Source organism: Carcharodon carcharias, chromosome 26, assembly GCF_017639515.1.
Source record: "Carcharodon carcharias isolate sCarCar2 chromosome 26, sCarCar2.pri, whole genome shotgun sequence".
Taxonomy (NCBI): domain Eukaryota; kingdom Metazoa; phylum Chordata; class Chondrichthyes; order Lamniformes; family Lamnidae; genus Carcharodon; species Carcharodon carcharias.
The window spans coordinates 20,454,491-20,473,555 of record NC_054492.1 but is presented as its reverse complement, the minus strand read 5'-3'; the positions used below and the strand labels follow the sequence as shown (position 1 = coordinate 20,473,555).

Sequence of the window (19,065 nt, the reverse complement as noted above, 5' to 3'; positions counted from 1 at the left end):
TAGATGTAATATATTTGGATTTCCAAGTGGCGTTCGATAAGGTACCACACATAAGAGCCTATGGAGTCAGGGATAGTATATTAGCCTGTCTAGAGGATTGGCTAACTAATAGAAGACAGAGAGTTGGGATAAGGGGGGCATTTTCAGGATGGCAATCTGTAAGTAGTGGAGTGCCATAGGGATCAGTGCTGGTGCCACAATTATTTACAATAAATATTCATGACTTGGATGAGGGAAATTAATGTACTATCGCCATTTTGCGGATGACACAAAAATAGGTGGGAAGGCAATTGGTGAGGATATAGACAGGTTAAGTGAATGGGCAAAAACTTGGCAGATGGAATATAATGTGGGAAAATGTGAGGCTATGCACTTTGGCAGGGAGAATAGAAGAGCTGGATATTACTTAAATGGAGAAAGACTGCAGAAAGCTGCAGCAGAGGGATTTGGGGGTCCTCATGCATGAATCCCAAAAAGCTAGCATACAAGTTCTGCAGGTAATAGGGAAAGCAAAGGGAATGTTGGCCTTTATTTCAAAGGGGATGGAGAAAAAAATAGGGAAGTCTTGCTAAGTCTTGCCAAAACTATACAAGGCACTAGTTGGACTACACCTAAAATACTGTGAACAGTTTTGGTCCCCTTATCTAAGGAAATTTGTACTGACATTGGAGACAATCCAGAAAGGTTCACTAGGTTGATCCTGGGTATGGAGGGATTTTCTTGTGAGAAGAGGTTGAGTAGGTTGGGCCTGTACTCATTGGAGCATAGAAGAATGAGAAGTGACCTTTTTGAAACATGCAGGATTCTTATGGTGCTTGACAGGGTAGATGCTGAGAGGTTGTTTCTCCTTGTGGGAGAGTCTAGGACCAGAGGGCATAATCTCAGAGTAAGGGATTGCCCATTTAAGACCGAGATGAGGAGGACTTCTCTGAGGGTAGTCAATCTGTGGAATTCTTTACCACAGACGGCTGTAGAGACTAGGTCGTTAAATATTCAAGGCTAAGATAGACAGATTTTTAATGAGTAAGAGAATCAAAGGTTATGGGGAAAAGGCAGGAAAGTGGAGTTGAGGATTATTAGATCAGCCATGATCTCATTGAATGGCAGAGGAGACTTGATGGACCTACTTCTATTCCTACATCTTATGGTGCCCATGTCTGTGTGTACCATCAACTAATGACTCCAAAAATCCCAATAGTCAAGGGAATCCATCAGCTAATGTGTAAATGTTTACTGCAGTAAAAATAAATTACAGTTTTAACTTATAGCTTGGAAATCAGCAAGATAACCTCTGGCTGACTTCTGATCTTCCAGTGATGCAGAGATAGGATTCAAATTTCTCCAAATAATTTAAGGTAACTCTTGAGTCAAAAGCAGCAGAGCTCATGCTATGAACAGTGAACTCTGAAATTGTAAGAAACAGAGTGTGTGTGTTTGTGCGATTGGGTGTACCTTGGCACTGTTTCTGATGTGAGGCAGTGGTTTTGATATGGGGCTGATGTGACTGAAAGTTTTGCCTTTTGAATTTACCTGATGCCAGTTATGGGGTAAAATCAACATCAATGTGACAAGAGGCCTTTTAGCTATTTAAAATATTTTAGTTGAGAAATTTTATAAAATTATATGGGGATGTCTGAGGTGAAATGGCTTCAAACAGTTTGACTGAATCAAAGTTAATCCTCGGTTGGATGAATGCACAAAGCGAAGTTTCTGCTTGGCTCCTAAAAAAGATGTTTCTCCGTAATGTAACTTCATATTCCCAGTCCCTTTCTCTCCACCTATGTGTTTCCATAATCCTGACATGCAAATGATCAGAAAGACTTCACTTGAGGCCATGTTTCACCAGAGCTGGTTAATTGTCCTATACTTGGCTTTGCAGCCACTGTCGTTAAAGCTACTTGGGTTACACACTTGCTCTCTCGTGAATAGGAAGGGGATAGTTGACACTAAACAGGAGGTAAAAGGGAAAACTTTGAGGAGGAGGAAGGGAACAGGAGAGAGGTTACAATTTGAAGTGGGATTGATCAGGGATGAGGGTATTTAGAAGGTTTGTAAACAAATGGAGGAAACTAGAGAGGGAGTTCCAGAGTACAGTTACTATTGAGGAAGTCTCTAATTCTATGGGCTTCAGATTGCCAAAGTTAACTGAAGGTGGACCTCTTATCATAAAAGTTATTTTAATTCTGTAATTACATTTTTCTAACTTTTCTTTAGCATAAACTGTTATCTGTTTTCTGCTATTGGCAATTGCCGGTTACATAATGCTATTTTGAAGCCCTGTGATGATTTTCCTTTCTTCTCTTAGGTTCCGTAGCCTAACGACTGCTTTCTTTAGAGATGCTATGGGTTTTCTTTTGATATTTGACTTGACAAATGAGCAAAGCTTCCTCAATGTCAGAAACTGGATAAGTAAGTTCAGCTTTTTTTAAAATAGAAGCTTGCCTCTGTTTACTTGAGCTCAAAGTTTGTTTTTTATTGCTTTTGCATGGCTGATGCACAAAAAGGTGGCAGCAGTTCACTGATGCTTAGTTTCTCTACAGTCGGAGAACTGGTTCATACCTGCACATCCTTGGAGCTAGGTTAACCATGGCAGTGAGGAAGTTCACTTTGCCTGCTAACCCACTGATGTCCATGTGGGAATGGGGACATAAAAACTGCGGAGTATGTTGATGTGAATTGGATGGGAGGAGTGAGAGAAATGTCTTTAATTAGTACAGATATAGCAGTTTTCAGTCATAATTTTGTACTATCCTGTTTGACCCAATTGGCTGTTACATTTTCAGCAAGGTTTCTAAGAACTGGTGAACTTTTTTTTATCATTTCAGAAAACTAAATGGTTTATTGATCCCTTCATCTAGGTGTATGTGCAGAGTTATACACTATGTTTCATCTACCTTTTTGAAATTGTAGCATTGACAAACCTGCCAGCATTAATGTGAATTCCCTGGCCTGTGCTATGTATGATATTCTGATTCATTAGCTGAGCTGCACAGGTGCAAGTTCCACTCGCATTCACAATCTTTTCCTGTTTGTAACCAGACCTATGCAGCATAGCAGCAGCCAGCTGTCCCCCTCCTCCACCCCAAGGAGAGCTTCTTCTTCCTTTTGATGCCTCCTGCTCTTGTTTATTTGTTTTATTTCTGCTGCTCCTTTTATCTCCGTGACAATCCCATTAACCATTTTACTCCAGCGCTTGGAATTTCTGAAACTCCTTATGCGCTAGCAGAGATTACTTTTTGATCCTTTATCTGCTGAATTCAAAATGGCTTTACAATAACTTAAGGTATTTCCAGCTATTTTGCAGAACTTATGAGCTCTTTTGAGAGGTCACAGTTTGACAAAATGTAAAAAGATGTTCACTAACAGTCTGAAGTTAAATGGACAGGGAAAACTCAAGTGGCACTTAGAGCATTTACCTGTATTTTAATGGTGTTTGCTTTACTATCTGGCCAAATTTTTTTCATTCCCCTAGTGTTTTTATTTCCTCGATAGCTTATTCAGCTAATGTTTTGTGTAGGGAGCCAAAAACATTTGGATTTTAGATTTTGTCCATAAATTACAAACGAGGGAGATGTAGTTTTAATACCTGGGGAATACGTGACCTATGCAGTTGAGTACTTTGTACATTACGTTGTTGCTTTTGTCATACATCCCATGTACACTAATTACTCTTTGGAGTTCTGGTTTACATTGTGCTTTCCTTGTTTGCAATGTTCAACACAGCATTCATTTGGCTCGGGGCGAGACTTTCACCCGCACCTGGGTAGCAAGTCCCAACCTTAGAAAGCTGCCAGCCAATTGAGTGGCCCGCAGCTCTGTAGTCCCTGCAGTGCTAATTTTGAGCAGTGGCCATTGCTGGTACTGCAGCCAATCCCCGAGGAGGCCAGGCTGAAGGCAAGTTTGGGGTATTGGTGAACCCTGGCTGGCAGGCCCCAGCGAGGGAGTGAGAGGGTGCTGGAGGTCAGATTTGAGAATCTTGGGGAGAGGGAGGGTTATAGGTATGACCTGGAGCATGTGGTGCCTCCATTTGACACAGGATCCCCAAAAGAGGTACTGCCCCCTTGCATGGCACTAGCTGTGCAGCCAAAAAGCTGCCGGACAACTAGCTTGTCATGGGCTCTCTTTCCCCCGCACCCCCCTCCCCACCACCATTGGTAAAATATCGGCAGGATGGGACCTGTAAGCAACCATTAATTGGCCACTTAAGAGCCTCAATAGGCGAGCCATCCGATGCCTCCATCATCCCCCATAAAATGGGTGACAGCCTGGGGTGGGTGGGGGGGTGCCTAGCAGTAGGCAGGCCACATGCTGCATTTTCCCAAGCCCCCACCTCACCCCACCTTCAAACCTGCTGGCAGGGGATGGGTGGGGTGGGGATGAGTATTGGATTCACACCTGCACCCCTGGGGGGAAAAGCGCCCCATGTTTGTTGACCATGTGATTAAGGAGTTGGGCAGCCCATTCATTCTTCCCCTTTTGGATTATTGGCCCATGTAAGCAAGACAGCTATTGTTTGAAGCGGTTAAGAAGTTATATCTTGATGTTTTAATGTAAAATCATACTGAAGAACAGAAATTTTGGTTTTGTAAAGGATTACTCCTGGATAAAGATCCCTTTGTTTATCAAAAAAAACCCCTACATTTCTGAATTATAGATGTTGGTTTGGCCATTGACAAGGGCATCTATGCAACAAGTTGTAGAATTTGAAGATGTTATTGCTCTGTCTCAGCTTTAACGCTCATCTTCAGTGAACTGGAAAGTACAGGGATTTCACAGTCTTCACAAACTAGCAGTGGAGATGTATACAGGATCAGGAGATGAACTGCTGTATGGTGAATTTTGAAATAAAAAATTGTTCCATTAATCTTTGGTTCGGGTGTATTTTTATTAAATGAAATACATTTGAAGCACTGTAGTGCCTTATCCTGGAGTAATCTTTTCCAGGGAGCTTCCTGTTCCTTTCTGGGGATTGGATGCTGGAATTATCTTGCATTTTGTATTCTTTGCTCTGTTCAGTGTCTCACCTGTAATGGGTGTTCTTGAGGAATTGTGAAGTTTCAAATTTTAACTGCACTGTTATCTTTTTATAAAATATAGTTGTGTGTGTCTTTCTCTCTCTGATAAATGTTTCATCCAGGCCAGCTTCAGTTGCATGCATACTGTGAAAACCCAGACATTGTATTATGCGGCAATAAATGTGATTTAGAGGATCAGAGGGCTGTAAAAGAAGAAGCAGCCAGGGAGTTGGCAGAGAAATATGGGTAAGTGTTCTCCTCCCAAACTGTAAAACATTTGATGTTTATCGAATGGGAAGTCCCTATGTTCGTGAGTGAATTTTACTGCGAGTCAGACATTCTTATTGGCTATCTTAAAGCAGTGTGTTCAATAAGGTTGCTGGGGAAATATTTACGTGTTAAGTGTAAGATTGCAATACACTTCACTAATATGATTGTTGCATAAGCACAACTTTCTCATTGTGTCAGTCAGATGCAAATGTCTGAAAAAAATTGTTTCATTAAATGCTTTAAAGGTGGAAGAGGACCTAAAAGACGATGGTTTTTGTTCGGCATCTAGCTCATTAAGTTGAGACTGGTCATCCATAAACCCAGCTTGGGTTTTACTCAGTCCTTGATCTCACTAGTTGGTTTATTTTTCGGTACACGAGTTAATTGAAATTGGTTTTAATTTTATTTAAAAGAGGAAGTTTGAAGAGTTGCTGCTGCTAATCCTGAGTGATCCAACCAAGATCATCAAAAATCAGGGTGTAATCTATTTGTTCACATTTACACTCTTCAGCTTTCAGTGAGATTTAATGATTGACAGCATGACATCAGCTATCAGATACTTTTCCAGCTCTCTGATTCCTATTGGGTGGATAAGTGTATTATATTGTTGTATAATCTATGCAGCCTGAAATAGTGAAATATAATGGAGAAGTAGGAAGCATTGTACCTTATTAATAATACATGGCTTGCTAGTTTTACAGTGAAAGAACAGAGCTGTGCTGCCAGCTAATCAGTGCCTGCTCCAGAGGCATTTCTGTTGTGATTTATTGAGTGTTTCTTGCTGGTGTGGGAGGAAAGTAAAGCAGTGTGATTTGTATTTGAAAGGAAGGTGATATATGTCCTGAGCTGGTATTGAACGTGTGATTTCTTAAATAGAATATCTGAAATGTTACTGCAGTGTGAATATTGTGGTGTTTGACTTTGAAAAATCAGTCTCTACTGGCCTGCCCTCTCAGATGAGGTGCCTTTTTACAAACCATTTGAGAATAGGAGAATCGAATTGAATGGACTGCTTGCTTTTAACATTTGGTGCTAAGATCTCTGTCAGCATTGTTTGCAATGGCTAGAATTGCTTTTCATTCCTGCATTTTATTTTTTTAAATTGTTCTTCTGTGGGATGTGGGTGTCGCTGGCAAGGCCAGCATTTGTTGCTCATCCCTAACTTCCCATGAAGTTATAATCTTGCTCGGCCATTTCAGAGGGCAGTTAAGTGTCAACCACATTGCTGTGGAATTGGAGTCACTTGTAGGCCAGACCAGGTAAGGATGGCAGATTTCCTTCCTTAAAGGACACGAGTGAACCAGATGGTTTTTTATAACAATCAATGATGGCTTCACAGTCGCCATTACTGAGACTAGCTTTCAAGATTTATTAAATGAATTTAACTTCCACAGCAGCTATGGTGGGAGATGAACCACTGTCCCCAGAGCATTGGCCTGAGTCTCTGGTCTACTGGTCCAGTGACATTACCACTATGTCAGTCTCCCAAATAAATTCAATTTATTGGATGTCTGCATTCATTACTATAATTTTGCAAAGCACATTCTCTGTGATCAGTAAAGTGTTTGTTCACCATAATGTAAAATGGCAAAGCATTCATGTGTGGATGCTATATTCTGCTTTTATATAATGGTAAGTGTGGGATGTGAGCATTGTGACGCAGTAGGGTACAATGGTAGCATGCTGCACTGCATTGGATTGATGAGGCCTGCAGGACCATGATTTGGCAGATATTGAGGAGAGCTCTTGCATTTTCCCATGGGGGTGGGGCACACAAGTTACTTAAGGCTTCCGTTCTCCTTTTGGCAGGAACTCCTTTGGGGGTTAAGATGTGTCACTGGAGAGGGAAGGGAAAAGAACATGCCTCATGTAGGGGCTCAATTATAGCCTTTTAGAAAACTATATAGGTTGCTGCAGAAAAATATGGGGATCTGAACAATGTTTTAAGTTACCACTGACTTAAATGTTGGGAATGAGCCTAGAAGCCTCACTCATTGTATCTAACTCTTAGAGGTTCTTGTCACCAATCTCTGATTGAGCAGTATCCATGCTGCTGGACGTTTCAATGTCCCATTGTAAAGGATTCTTTTTAATTGGGTGCTTTTAAAGAAAACCATGCTATTAACAGTGGAAATCTGAATACTTGAAAATATCTGAAAAATGTGCTTATTACAGCATGAATGAGATGGCTAAACTCTCTCTTGTTGGGTTGGTCATTGTCTGGCACTTGTGTGGCGCAAATGTTACTTGCCACTTACCACTCCTGTATGTCGCTGAGGTTTTGCTGCATGTGGCATGGACTGCTTTGGTATCTGAGGAGTCGTGAATGATACTAAACATTGTGCAGTCATCAGCGAACATCCCCATGCACTTCTGACCTTTATGATGGAAGGAAGGGTCGTTGAAGCAGCTGAAGATGATTGGGCCAAGGAGAATTACCCTGAGGATCTCCTGCAGTGATGTCCTGGGGTTGAGATAATTTGCCTCCAACAACCATAATTATCCTCCTTTGAGCTAGATGTGATTCTAACCAGTGTAGTTTTTTACCCCTGATTCCCATTGACTTCCGTTTTGCTGGGGCAAAATGTTGCCTTGATGTCAAGGGCTGTCGCACTCAGCTCACCTTTGAAATTCAACTCTATTGTCGATGTTATAATGGCTATAATGAGATTTGGCATCATATTGCCCTGACGGAACCAAAGGGAGGTTTACAGCATTCCATGGAAGGCCAGGCTTGATTTGAGAACTTTTCCTATTGAGAGTGGAGTTGAGTTTCAGCAATATTTGAGATGTTATGAAGTGGACTTTATTTCAACGAAGCTTTTGAAAATGTTAACTGTTTACATTAGGGTGCACCTTAAACCTGAATATAGTTAACAGTTTCAGATGCTATGTAACAGCCTCTGGAAAAGAAAATTGTATCTTGATAAATGTTTGATGTGCTCTCTCTGATTGGAATTGTGAATACAGACATTTACAATGCTGAGAACTCACTCAATAACTAATGAAGTTTGAAACTGTTTGCTGCTCTCTCTTTGAGTATCTTTGATTTGCAAAGTCCATGTGCAGCATTAGCTGCAAACCTGAATCCAAAACAAAAAGGGGGAAAAAAACCTATTGCTAGGTGGACACAGAACTTTGTTTGCTTTATTGAGGGGTAATTATATAGAGAATTGTATAGCTACAAGCTTTAGCTTTGCTTGTGCACATGAGAAAAACAAACTGTATAAATGGCATTAGAAAGACTTAACACAATAAGCTTCAGTGTACCCACTATCTTTTGCGATGCATCCTTCAATTAATTTTTCCAACTTGTTGAAAATGTTCTTCAGTTGCTCCTGAGGGATTTTTCTGAATATTAACCGTGTTAACAACAACATATTGGCCCAGAACTTCTGTTCCAGGTTGGAGGGCAGCGGGGGTGGATGTGGGGGGGGTTGTCATACCCGGGAGGTACCTGAGAGAGTGCGTTGGGGGACTCCCTTGAAGTCCCCAGGCAAGGACTTCACAGAAACTGCCAGGGAAGCTTTTAAACTTCCGAAGGGCAATTGCCCTCCATCAGGAACCATCCGAGCTCTGATTTAAATCAAACTTCAGATGGTTCCAACTGTCTTAGCAGAATTCTTACCCAGGAAATGTTAGGATTAAAACCACCTCTAACTCCTGGGTAACTATGGTACTGACTGGAGCTCCCGACTCGCCTCCCAACCCCCTAACTACTCCTCCCAGACCCCTCCTACCCACTTACCTTACACCCTTACCTTCTCTTCTGTCAAAGTGGCTGGGACCTTTAAACTTACCCCCTTTATGGCAGCTAGTGTAAAATGGGGGGTGGCTTTCCCTCCACCGCCCCCCCCCCCCCCCCCCCCCCCCCGATGCTGCTGCCTTGAATGGGAAGGACTCCGGAGCTGCTGCGCTGCACATTTTTCAATAGGCCCGGGTCGGAAGGTCAGGCAAGAAATGTGCACCTCCCAACCTGGCTAACTAGAAAGGAGCAAAGAGGCAATCCGACAGTGATTGCCACTCCATGGAAGTTCTGGGCCAAAGTTTTTTTTTTAATGTTAATGAATTATGCTTTCATTTGTCATTTACACGTTGCTTCTATTATGTGTACATCCAAAGTTATTGAATTTTAAATTTGCAAAAGGACTTTTTAAACACCTTGTACTTAGTTTCCATTTTTCTGGATTAATATAAGAAACTTCAAAAGAGAATTTTTTTGTGTGAAACTGAAATGATTTAAGTTTCTTTTTGGAGATTTGAGGTGATCCAACATGACAAAATTTGCTGTAGCACGAGGTGACTACGATATTGAATAACATCTCCATGGCGCCATCTAAATGCGTTAGTCAAGGTTAGAGTTGCATTTAAAAATAAAACAATTTCACGGTCCCTAGATAAGATTTATCCTGGCTTGAATGTGACCTCGGATCTGAATGTTTTGTCTTGAAATGTATTCCATTTCTATATGTTCTGTCTGAGCAAGGTTAACACATAACTGAGGAAGTGGGGAACAAATTACTTTTTCTCGTTGTGTTCCTATTGTGTTAACTTAAAAAGGTTTGTAAAAAGCACAGAATTTCCAAATGACACCACTTTCAAGGTTCTTGCACCAGACAGTTTTAAAAAAAAAATATTCCTGGCAAACCCCTGAGCAATAATTTAGAAACAGGACCGCAGACCAGATTTTGGTGCGGAAACCATCCTGTTATTCCTGCTTTGGAGCTTACTTTTTTTTTTGAAAAATATACTTTATTCATAAAATATCTGGAAGAACATTCCAAAACATTTCAAAATCACCATCACAAAAGGTACAATCAGATTCAACTTTTACACATGGATCACAAGGTGCATCAATACAATCAATGAATATTACAATCATTTCAATATGGTCAATGCAGACAATCAGACAATGGTATTGGAGTTATCAACATACATCATGTTGCACTCTGAGGTGCTTCAATACAATGATAATACAACTAGTATTCCATGCAGACATTCATTTTGATCTGTACAGCCCGAGGGGCTCTCAACAGTTCCCAGCCCCTCGGTGCACTGTGGCAGAAAGGTCTTAGACAGCGACCCTTCCCCATTGTGCCTTTGCGGTGGCTGCTTTAGTGCGACCCTCAGCACGTAGCCCTGGACCTTGGAATGTGCCAGCCTGCAACACTCAGTCAGGGACAATTCTTTGCGCTGGAAGACCAACAAGTTTTGGGTAGACCAAAGAGCACCTTTCACCGAGTTGATGATCTTCCAGCTGCAGTTGACGTTTGTCTCGATGTGTGTCCTTGGGAACAGCCCGTAGAGCACAGAGTCCTGTGTCACAGAACTGCTCGGGGTGAACCTCAACAGAAACCACTGCATCTCTCTCTAGACCTTCTTTGCAAAGGCACAATCCATAAGGACGTGAACAACGGTCTCATCCCCACCACAGCCACCTCGAGGGCAACGTGCAGAGGGGGTGAGACTCCTGGCGTGTAGGAAGGATCTGACGGGGAGGGCCTTTCTCACCACCAGCCAAGCTACATCTTGGTGTTTGTTGGAAAGTTCTGGCGATGAGGCATTCTGCCAAATGACTTTGACAGTCTGCTCGGGGAACCATCCCACAGGATCCACCCTCTCCTTTTCCCTCAGGGCATCTAAGACGTTACGTGCCAACCACTGCCTGATGGACTTGTGGTCAAAGGTGTTTCTCTGCATAAATTTTCCCACGAGGGACAGGTGGTACGGCATGGTCCAACTACTTGGAGTGTTCCGCGGCAGCGTGGCCAGACCCATCCTTCGCAACACCGGGGACAGGTAGAACCTCAGCACGTAGTGACACTTGGTGTTTGGATACTGAGGGTCTACGCACCGCTTGATGCGGCCGCACAGAAAGGTGGCCATCAGTATGAAGGCGATATTGGGCACGTTTTTTCCCCTTTTATCTAGAGGCTTGTACATTACGTCTCTGCGGACGTGATCCATTTTCGACCTCCAGATAAAGTGAAAGAAGGCTCAGGTGATCGCCATCGTGCAGGAGTGTGGAATGGGCCAGACCTGCACCACGTACAGCAACAGCGAGAGTGCCTCACACCTTGATAACCAGGCTCTTACCTGCAATGGAGAGGGAGCGTCGCCCCCACATGCCCAGTTTTCTTTTCACCATAGACACTCGCTCCTTCCAGTTTCTAACACATGCCCCAGTCCCTCCGATCCATATCCCCAGCACCTTCAGGCCATCAGCCCTGATGGTGAAGGGGACAAAGGATCGGTCAGCCCAGTTCCCAAAGAACATAGCCTTGCTCTTCCCATGATTTACCTTGGCTCCCGAGGCCAGTTCGAACTGGTCGCAGATGTGGATCAGTCTGCACACTGACAGCGGATCGGAGCAGAAGGTGGCGACATCGTCCATGTACAGGGAGGCTTTGACCTGAGTGCCTCCACTGCCTGGGATCGTCACTCCTCTTATGCCCGGATCCTTCCTGATAGACTCAGCAAAGGGTTCTATGCAACACACAAACAGGACAGGGGAGAGAGGGCAGCCCTGCCTGACTCCAGATTTAATCGGAAAGCAATCTGATTCCCACCCATTGATAGAGATGGCGCTACTGATGTTAGTGTAGAGCAGTTGGATCCAATTGCGAATTCCCTCCCCAAACCCCATTTTGGAGAGCACATCCACCATGTAGGTGTGTGATATTCTGTTAAAGGCCTTCTCCTGATCCAGGCTGATGAGGCAGGTGTCCACATCCCTGTCCTGCACATAGGCAATCGTACCCCTGAGATCTTCCTGCCTGGCACAGTGCTGGTCTGGTCAGGGTGGATCACCAATTCCCGAATGGACTTGACCCGATTGGCGATGACCTTGGACAGAATCTTATAGTTCACATTCAACAGTGAAATGGGTCGCCAATTTCTAATTTCCTCCCTTTCCCCCTTGTGCTTGTAGATGAGGGCGATGATGCCTTTCCTCAAGGATTCTGACATGCTGCCGGCCAGGAGCATACTCTCGTACACTTCTAGCAGGTCTGGGCCGATCCAGTCCCACAGAGCCAAATAGAACTCCGCCGGCAAGCCATCGCTTCTGGGAGTTTTACTCTTCTCGAAGGACTCAAGGGCCTTAGTTCGTCAGGAGTTAGCAGTTTGTCTAGGCTCTCCCGTGTACTGTCGCCTAAGACCTCCGTGATAGAGGACAGGAAGAACTGGGAGGCTGTGCTGTCTGTGGGCTTCACGTCAAACAATCCAGCATAAAAGGATTTGCTGATCCTCAAAATGTCGGACTGCGATGACTTTACTGAGCCATCTTCCTTCAGGCTGCTGATCACAGAGCTCTCTCTGTGTACCTTTTGGAAGAAGAAATGTGAGCACGTCTCATCCTGCTCCACAGAACAGACTCTGGAACGGAAGATGATCTTGGAGGCCTCCAAGGCAAAGAGCGAGGCTTGCTGGCTCTTCACCTTTTGGAGTTCCTCCTTGACATCGACCCCCATTGACTGCACCGGAGCAGATTCTGCATGTTTTTCTGAAGTCGGGACATTTCCCTCTGTTCCTTTCTAGCTTTCTGGACGCCATTGAGGATGAAAAACCTCGATGTTTCCCTTGATCGCTTCCCACCAGTGTGTCAGGGACTCAGAGGGGTTTCATGGTTCTCCAACCTTTGTAATCCCTCTTGAGCTCCTCAATGTTCTCTGGGGTCGGCAGTTGCATGTTTAGCTTCCATGCCCCCCTGCCCACCCTCTGGTCTTCCTCTAAGTGGCAGTCAGCCAGTAGGAGGCAGTAGTCAGAGAAGAACACGTTGGTGGATCTGACTGCGAACGCACGGGACACAAACAGGAAGTCTATCCTGGAATGGATGGACCCGTCTGGCTGTGACCAGGTGTATCTACGCTGCGCTCCATCTGCAGGGTTGCTGAAGACGTCGTGCAGCCTGGCATCCTTAACTGTTTCCATCAGGGATCTGGACGTAGCGTCCAATCTGCTGTCGGCCCTGCCGGATCGTCCAGCTGCATCGATGATGCAGTTGAAGTCACCTCCCAGAATGACCGGCCTGGAGGTTGCCAGCAGCAGTGGGAGCTGCTGAAAAACCTCCAGCTGCTCGGCCCCTTGTGACAGGGCGTACGCATTAATTAACCGGAGTGGAGCATTCTTGTACATCACGTCTGCTACGAGGAGGCGCCCGCCCACCACCTCCTTAACTTCGGAGACGGTGAAGCTGCCTCCCCGCAGCAGAATACCCAGGCCGGAGGAACGAGAGTGGTTTCCTCCCGACCAGATCGATGGCCCATGGGACCACCATCGTGACCATTGCCTGTAGGAGCTGAGGTGCGGTATCGCACACTCCTGCAGAAACAACAGGTCAGCTTTGACCTTGGCAAGGTAGTCCAAGGTCGCAACACATCGCGTAGTAGATTTAATGCTACACACGTTTATGGATACAATCTTTATACCCATTTTAAAGCATTTAGTCTCTCACCAAACCTGTTACCTCCTGAGAGTCCCGGACCTTTGGTCTGCTCCTGCATACCCATAGTGTTCACAAATTGCCTCACTTTGGATGGGCTGAGGAAACTGTCCTGAACCTCCCCATTGGAGATGTTCTGCTCGGGTGGCATCTGGGGGTCCGTGCAGAGAGCAGGATTTGAAATGTCCTCTGTTGGAGAAGCTTCTCCAATCCTCTCCCCCTCTGGGGCGTTGCTGCTCCCGGCTTCCCGGAGCTGGGGTGCGCTGAGCGCCTCACTGCTCCCAGATTCTTGGGGTTGTGGTGCACTGGCCTCTTCAGGTTGTGGGCAAAGTTGGGGTGTGCTGATCTCCTCATTGTCTCCAATGTTCTGGAGCTCGGGTGTCTCGTCCTCCAACTCCCTAGAGCTTTGCCACTTCTTCTGTTGGCGCCGCCCTGGCACTTCTTTGTCCGAAGAGCAGTTGCCCTTGTCATCCGTGTCGGATGGGAGACGCCTCTTGCCACTTGTCTGGGAAGTGGCTTGGTCCCTTCTTAGCCCCTTCTTCCTTTTGGCTCTCTTCACCAGCTGCTACTCCCCCTGCTGATTTTCCACTGCTTCCCCTTCCTCCATTGATTCGCTCTCCTGAGGAGTGGGAGGTTCAGGAGGCAGTGCTGTTGATTGGCTGTCTGCTGCCTCAATCTTTTACTCCACCTTGTCTCTCTCTGTGTCCTCCTTTGTTCTCACTGGGGGCCATGGTGGTGGGAGTGTCCTTGGTAGTAGTGACACGAAGTATTTCTTCTGCTTCCTCCTCATTGGCTTTGGCTGCCTGTGCATAAGTACGGCAGCGTTTGGGGCAGGTCCTGTAGAGGTGACGTGCCTCGCCACACAGGTTGCAGCACTTAGTCTGTTTGCAGTCCTTTGTCTGGTGCCCTACCTGTTTGCAGTTCTTGCAGAGGGAGGCGCTGCAGTTGGCCGCCATATGACCAGACTTGCCGTATGAGCGACCAAGCTTGGGCTGCCCAGCGTAGACAAGGTACCCACGGCTTCCCCCGATAGCAAAGCTGTAAGGAGGGTGGAAGATGGTTCCCTACCATCAGTCTTGAGTGTGATCTTAACTTGGCGTTTGGCGATGTCCAAATCCCGAAGGCGTCTCTAACCTCGGTGCAGCTCCCAACCTTGTCGAGGTACCTGGCGAGGAAGGTGAACACGTCGGCGACAGGGACGTAGGGGTTGTAGCGATGCACCATCACCACACGGTCCCATTGCAACGGCAGAGCAAAGAGCGGCTCCACTGTCAGGATCTTCATCTCCGGCTGGTCTCTCTTCTCCTCAAACACCTTCAGCTGCCACACGCTTGAAATTCATGTCGAAACATCTAGCGCTGGGGAAGTCTTGCAGGGAGTAGATCTCCTCCGCTTCAAATCCACACACCTTCAACAGGATCCGCTTGATGAAGAATGCCCGACCCATGGGTGCTCCTCCTTCGCTGTCTTTCACCGTCACCTGGATGGTGTTAGGTACCCCATGGTATGGGGCTCGACTGGTCATAGCCATCGCTTCACGACTACAATTGATCTTAGCCAAAAGGCTGAGAGATTACTGTGTCCCAGCTGGATAGGCCTGCTAGCCAAATGTTGAAGAATCTCCCCTTCAATGAATTTGTCTGATTCTTCCTGTCTCCTTCTCCTTCTTTTAATAATGTGTCCTTGTGACATGACCAGTCATGCCACTAACCTGGAGACCTTGGAAAACATTCTCATGAACTGGGCACCTTTTGTGGGGGTGCAAAGATTTTGGAAAAGAGAAAGTATGTGGTTTGTCCAGGATGTTGTAATATATGAGAAACAGACACACAGACACTGCATGATGGCAATTTCTGATTTAACTGATACAATTAAAGCAATAAAGGACCAAAGTTGCAAACTAGCTATTACTCACCGGTAATCCTGTTGTGGCTTCTAACTTCAACAGTTGCTTTAATTGTATGCAGTTTTTTTCCTCTGCAAAGCAGGGTGCTATAGCTTTAGTTAAATCAGAAATTGCCATCATGCAGTGTCTGTTTCTCATATATTACAGCTACAACTACCAAGGAATGTGAGTGGCATATTTGAGTGCTTCCTGAAGATTGAGAAACTTGCTGAATTGTCCAAAAAGTTTCTTTCTAAGACTACTTGGCCTGGAACAATCACTGTCTGAAAGGTTGAAAATGAACGAATTTAAATTTTCAATCTGAAAGCTTGAATTGTTAAGAAGGAAGATATTCCTATTTATTCAATATGGACTTAGTAACAAGACTACCTAGGAGTAATTTATCAGTGGAAGGATTTTTCTTTCTTATTGTTTGCTGAGTGTTTTCATTCTTCGATTATATGCTCCCTTTATTTTCTCGCTCTCCTGTAGTTGTGCCCTCCAGAAAAAACAAAATCTTGACATGACACAAAACAAAGGGGTTTTTGACCTTAAGGTGAAGGAAATTGATGCTCATATGCAAAGTTGTGCATAGTTGTGTAGAATAGGGAATCATAGAAAGGGAAGGAGGGTGGTGTGTACAATCTGATACAAGAAGGGACCTAATGTGAGAGGGAAGACGATTGAGATGGGGCAGTGCCAACATCACAGGAAGTGGGAGCTATCAGCGAGAAACCCATTGCAAAATTGCACACCAGCTGGGGGATTTGTACATTCTCTCAAAAGCATCATCTAGATGTAGTGGTTTGATACAACTACTAGGCCATTTCAGAGGGCATTTAAGAATCAATCATTTTGTTGTGGGTCTGGAGTCGCATGTAAGCCAGACCAGGTAAGGATGGTAGATTTCCTTCCCTAAAGGAGGTGAACCAGATGGGTTTTTACGACAATTGCCAATGGTGGGATTTGAACCCGTGTCACCAGAGCATTAGCCTGGGCCTCTGGATTTCAATCCAGTCACATTACCCCCATCCCCGGATTTTGATGCCGATGTTAGATGAACAGCTTACAGATCAGAATGAGTGGCTTTCGTTGCCCACTGTGGACAGTTAATTCTGACTGAGCTTAAGTTGATGATTTTGTCAGTATTGGAAATATTTCTAAATGACTTTTTTTACACACGCTTCCATGAATCTGACTGCTTGTTGTGACAGCATCAGAGTGCAGGCAGGAACATCAATAGCAGCTTGTGAAATCGAAAGATTAAACCCGCTGTCTCTTGTGTCTTAAAATGTCCTGCTTATCAAAGCTGGTTCCAGTGTGTAACCTCATGTTGCATCTTGTGGGGCTGTAACATCACAATTCAAACAGACTGGGTGGGGGTGGGTTTTGGGATTGTGGGGGCTGGAAAATTGCAGACTTTGGGTCAGGGTCTTGACGTGATCCCCTACCAGCCCTCCCCGACGTAAGGGGTGATGATGTTGGAAGTGCAGCGCGCTATCCCTGTGACTGAGGTAGGAAGCCAATGGGCTGCTTAGGGGAAAAGATTTTATTTGTTTGTTTGCGCATAGATTCCCTCATTTGCCAACAGTGCAGTTCCACACGGTGTCTGCAACCCAGAAAATTGGAGCAGGTGAAAGCGCAGTGGGAGGAACTGCCTGAGTGAAACTGGCAGGAGGTGAAGGCCATGATCAGAGCTCCAGCCATGGCCAGGTGAGAGGCTGCTGTGCAAAGCATTCCTTCTGCCAGAGAGTGCATTCACTGCTTGACAGGTGAGTGCCAACTGCTTTGTAAGGTACTATATCGACCTTCATCTATACCTTCCTTCCTTCCAGCCTTCAGTGTGGCACAGGAACAGCTGGTGCAACTCCAACGCCAGCTCTGCCAAGGGTCAAGAGCGGAAGCCACATCTCCGCCAACAGCAACACCAGCAGTAGCCGTCTTCTCCTTAGCCACATGCCCCCTCCATAGGGCAGAGAATGGCCACCAAGATCCAGCTGGAAGGAGGCGAGACCTCCCCCCTCCAACACAGGGTCTACAGGCAGAGAAGCAGCCCTCTTGACATCTCTGAACACCAGAGCCTCAGGTGGCTCAGGCTCTCTCAGCAAGTCATTGCTGACCTCTGCAGTTTCCTCAGTGGACCATGTGGGCATACGTTGCCAGTGTCTGATAAAGTATCTGCCACTGGACATCCACCAACCACTCGCCTTCTCTCACCTTGCACCTCTGCCTCTCACCAAGTTGCGTGCTGTCTTGTCCTGCAAGAAGAGAAAACAGGGAGGTGTGAATACTGGTAAAGACTTCTGCATGGAGAAGGAAAGGCCACTATTCGTGGAGGGTGACTGAGGGTTGGCAGAAGACAAATGTAAGTATTGGCAGCTCTGATGGGCCTACAAGGAATGAGTGGAACTGCAAGGTGTTGTCCTGAGGAGTGCTGTGCGGGAGAACGCTGGGCAAGTTAGATTATTAGGATTGGAACCTGGAAATGTTATGCCACTTACCTGTCATGCCCCGAGGAGGTCCTGGATCCTGTAGGTGATCTCACTCCATGATAGAGGGAACATGGTTCAGCAGCTGACACCCTTGGCCGTTTCCACCCACATCTACTTGGTTAAAGAGGTTATCCTTCCCCCTCCCATCAACTCGCTGCAACCCCTCAGATCCTTCAGCTGGGGGCATGGTTGGGTGGGGGGTGGGGGGGGGGTAGTGCGCGGGGTGTGTGTGTGTGCGCTGTGGTGGGTAGTACTTCAGGTCGTCTCTCCATCCCTGTGGATGCTGCAGCTTCAAACATCCAAGTGTTGCTGAGCTTTTCCGAATCAAGGCATGGTCCCTTTAAACAGAAACCCCTCCTCGTTGGCTGGGGAGCCTTGACCCGGGCTCTTAATTGGTTTGTTCTGATACAGAACAAGCAAAAGCTCGCTAAGCAGAAGTTGGGGTTTGCGACCTGAGAGTGGTTTCACCATTGTGCGACCAGTTGTTGATTTGGGGGGTGGAAAGATTTGGGAGATTTCTTTGTGAACAGATTCTTGCCAATGACTTTAGAGGATTTGAAAGCCTCGCCCCTCAAATTGTCCAAGAACATCATTGTCAAAGATGAGTCATGCACCTTGAACCCTTTGAAACTCATCTCTCAAAGCCACTAACTTACATTTCATGGCATTGAGCTGCATTTTAAATGTCCTCAGTGCTTTGTCTCTCTATCCCTTAGATTATTTCAACTGTGTATAGACCAGAACTGAGTGCTGCAAACTTTAACAAAACCCTTTGGGCACTTGTACTCCACTGATCACACATCATAAATATAGATGGAGAAATCCATTCATTCAATTCAGAAAGACCCTCCTCGAGGGATCAATCCCATGGCTGTTCTCTAAACTGCTTCCAGTGCTCGAATCTCTTCCAGTTCTGGTCAGTGAGACATAATTAGTGGTCTGGCTGGAGCACTTGTTTGA

At 45.5% G+C, this 19,065-nt stretch overlaps 1 protein-coding gene across 5 annotated transcripts in view; it reads left to right on the top strand.

Moving 5' to 3' along the window:
• Positions 1 to 19,065, top strand: part of rab27a (RAB27A, member RAS oncogene family) — a 126,634-nt gene that overhangs the window by 103,200 nt on the left and 4,369 nt on the right. For all 5 annotated transcript variants that reach the window (XM_041175141.1, XM_041175140.1, XM_041175142.1 and 2 more), the window contains 2 exons: positions 2,306 to 2,409; positions 5,138 to 5,261. In XM_041175141.1, the coding sequence (XP_041031075.1) occupies positions 2,306 to 2,409; positions 5,138 to 5,261 (228 nt within the window). The remainder of the gene's footprint in view (positions 1 to 2,305; positions 2,410 to 5,137; positions 5,262 to 19,065) is intronic.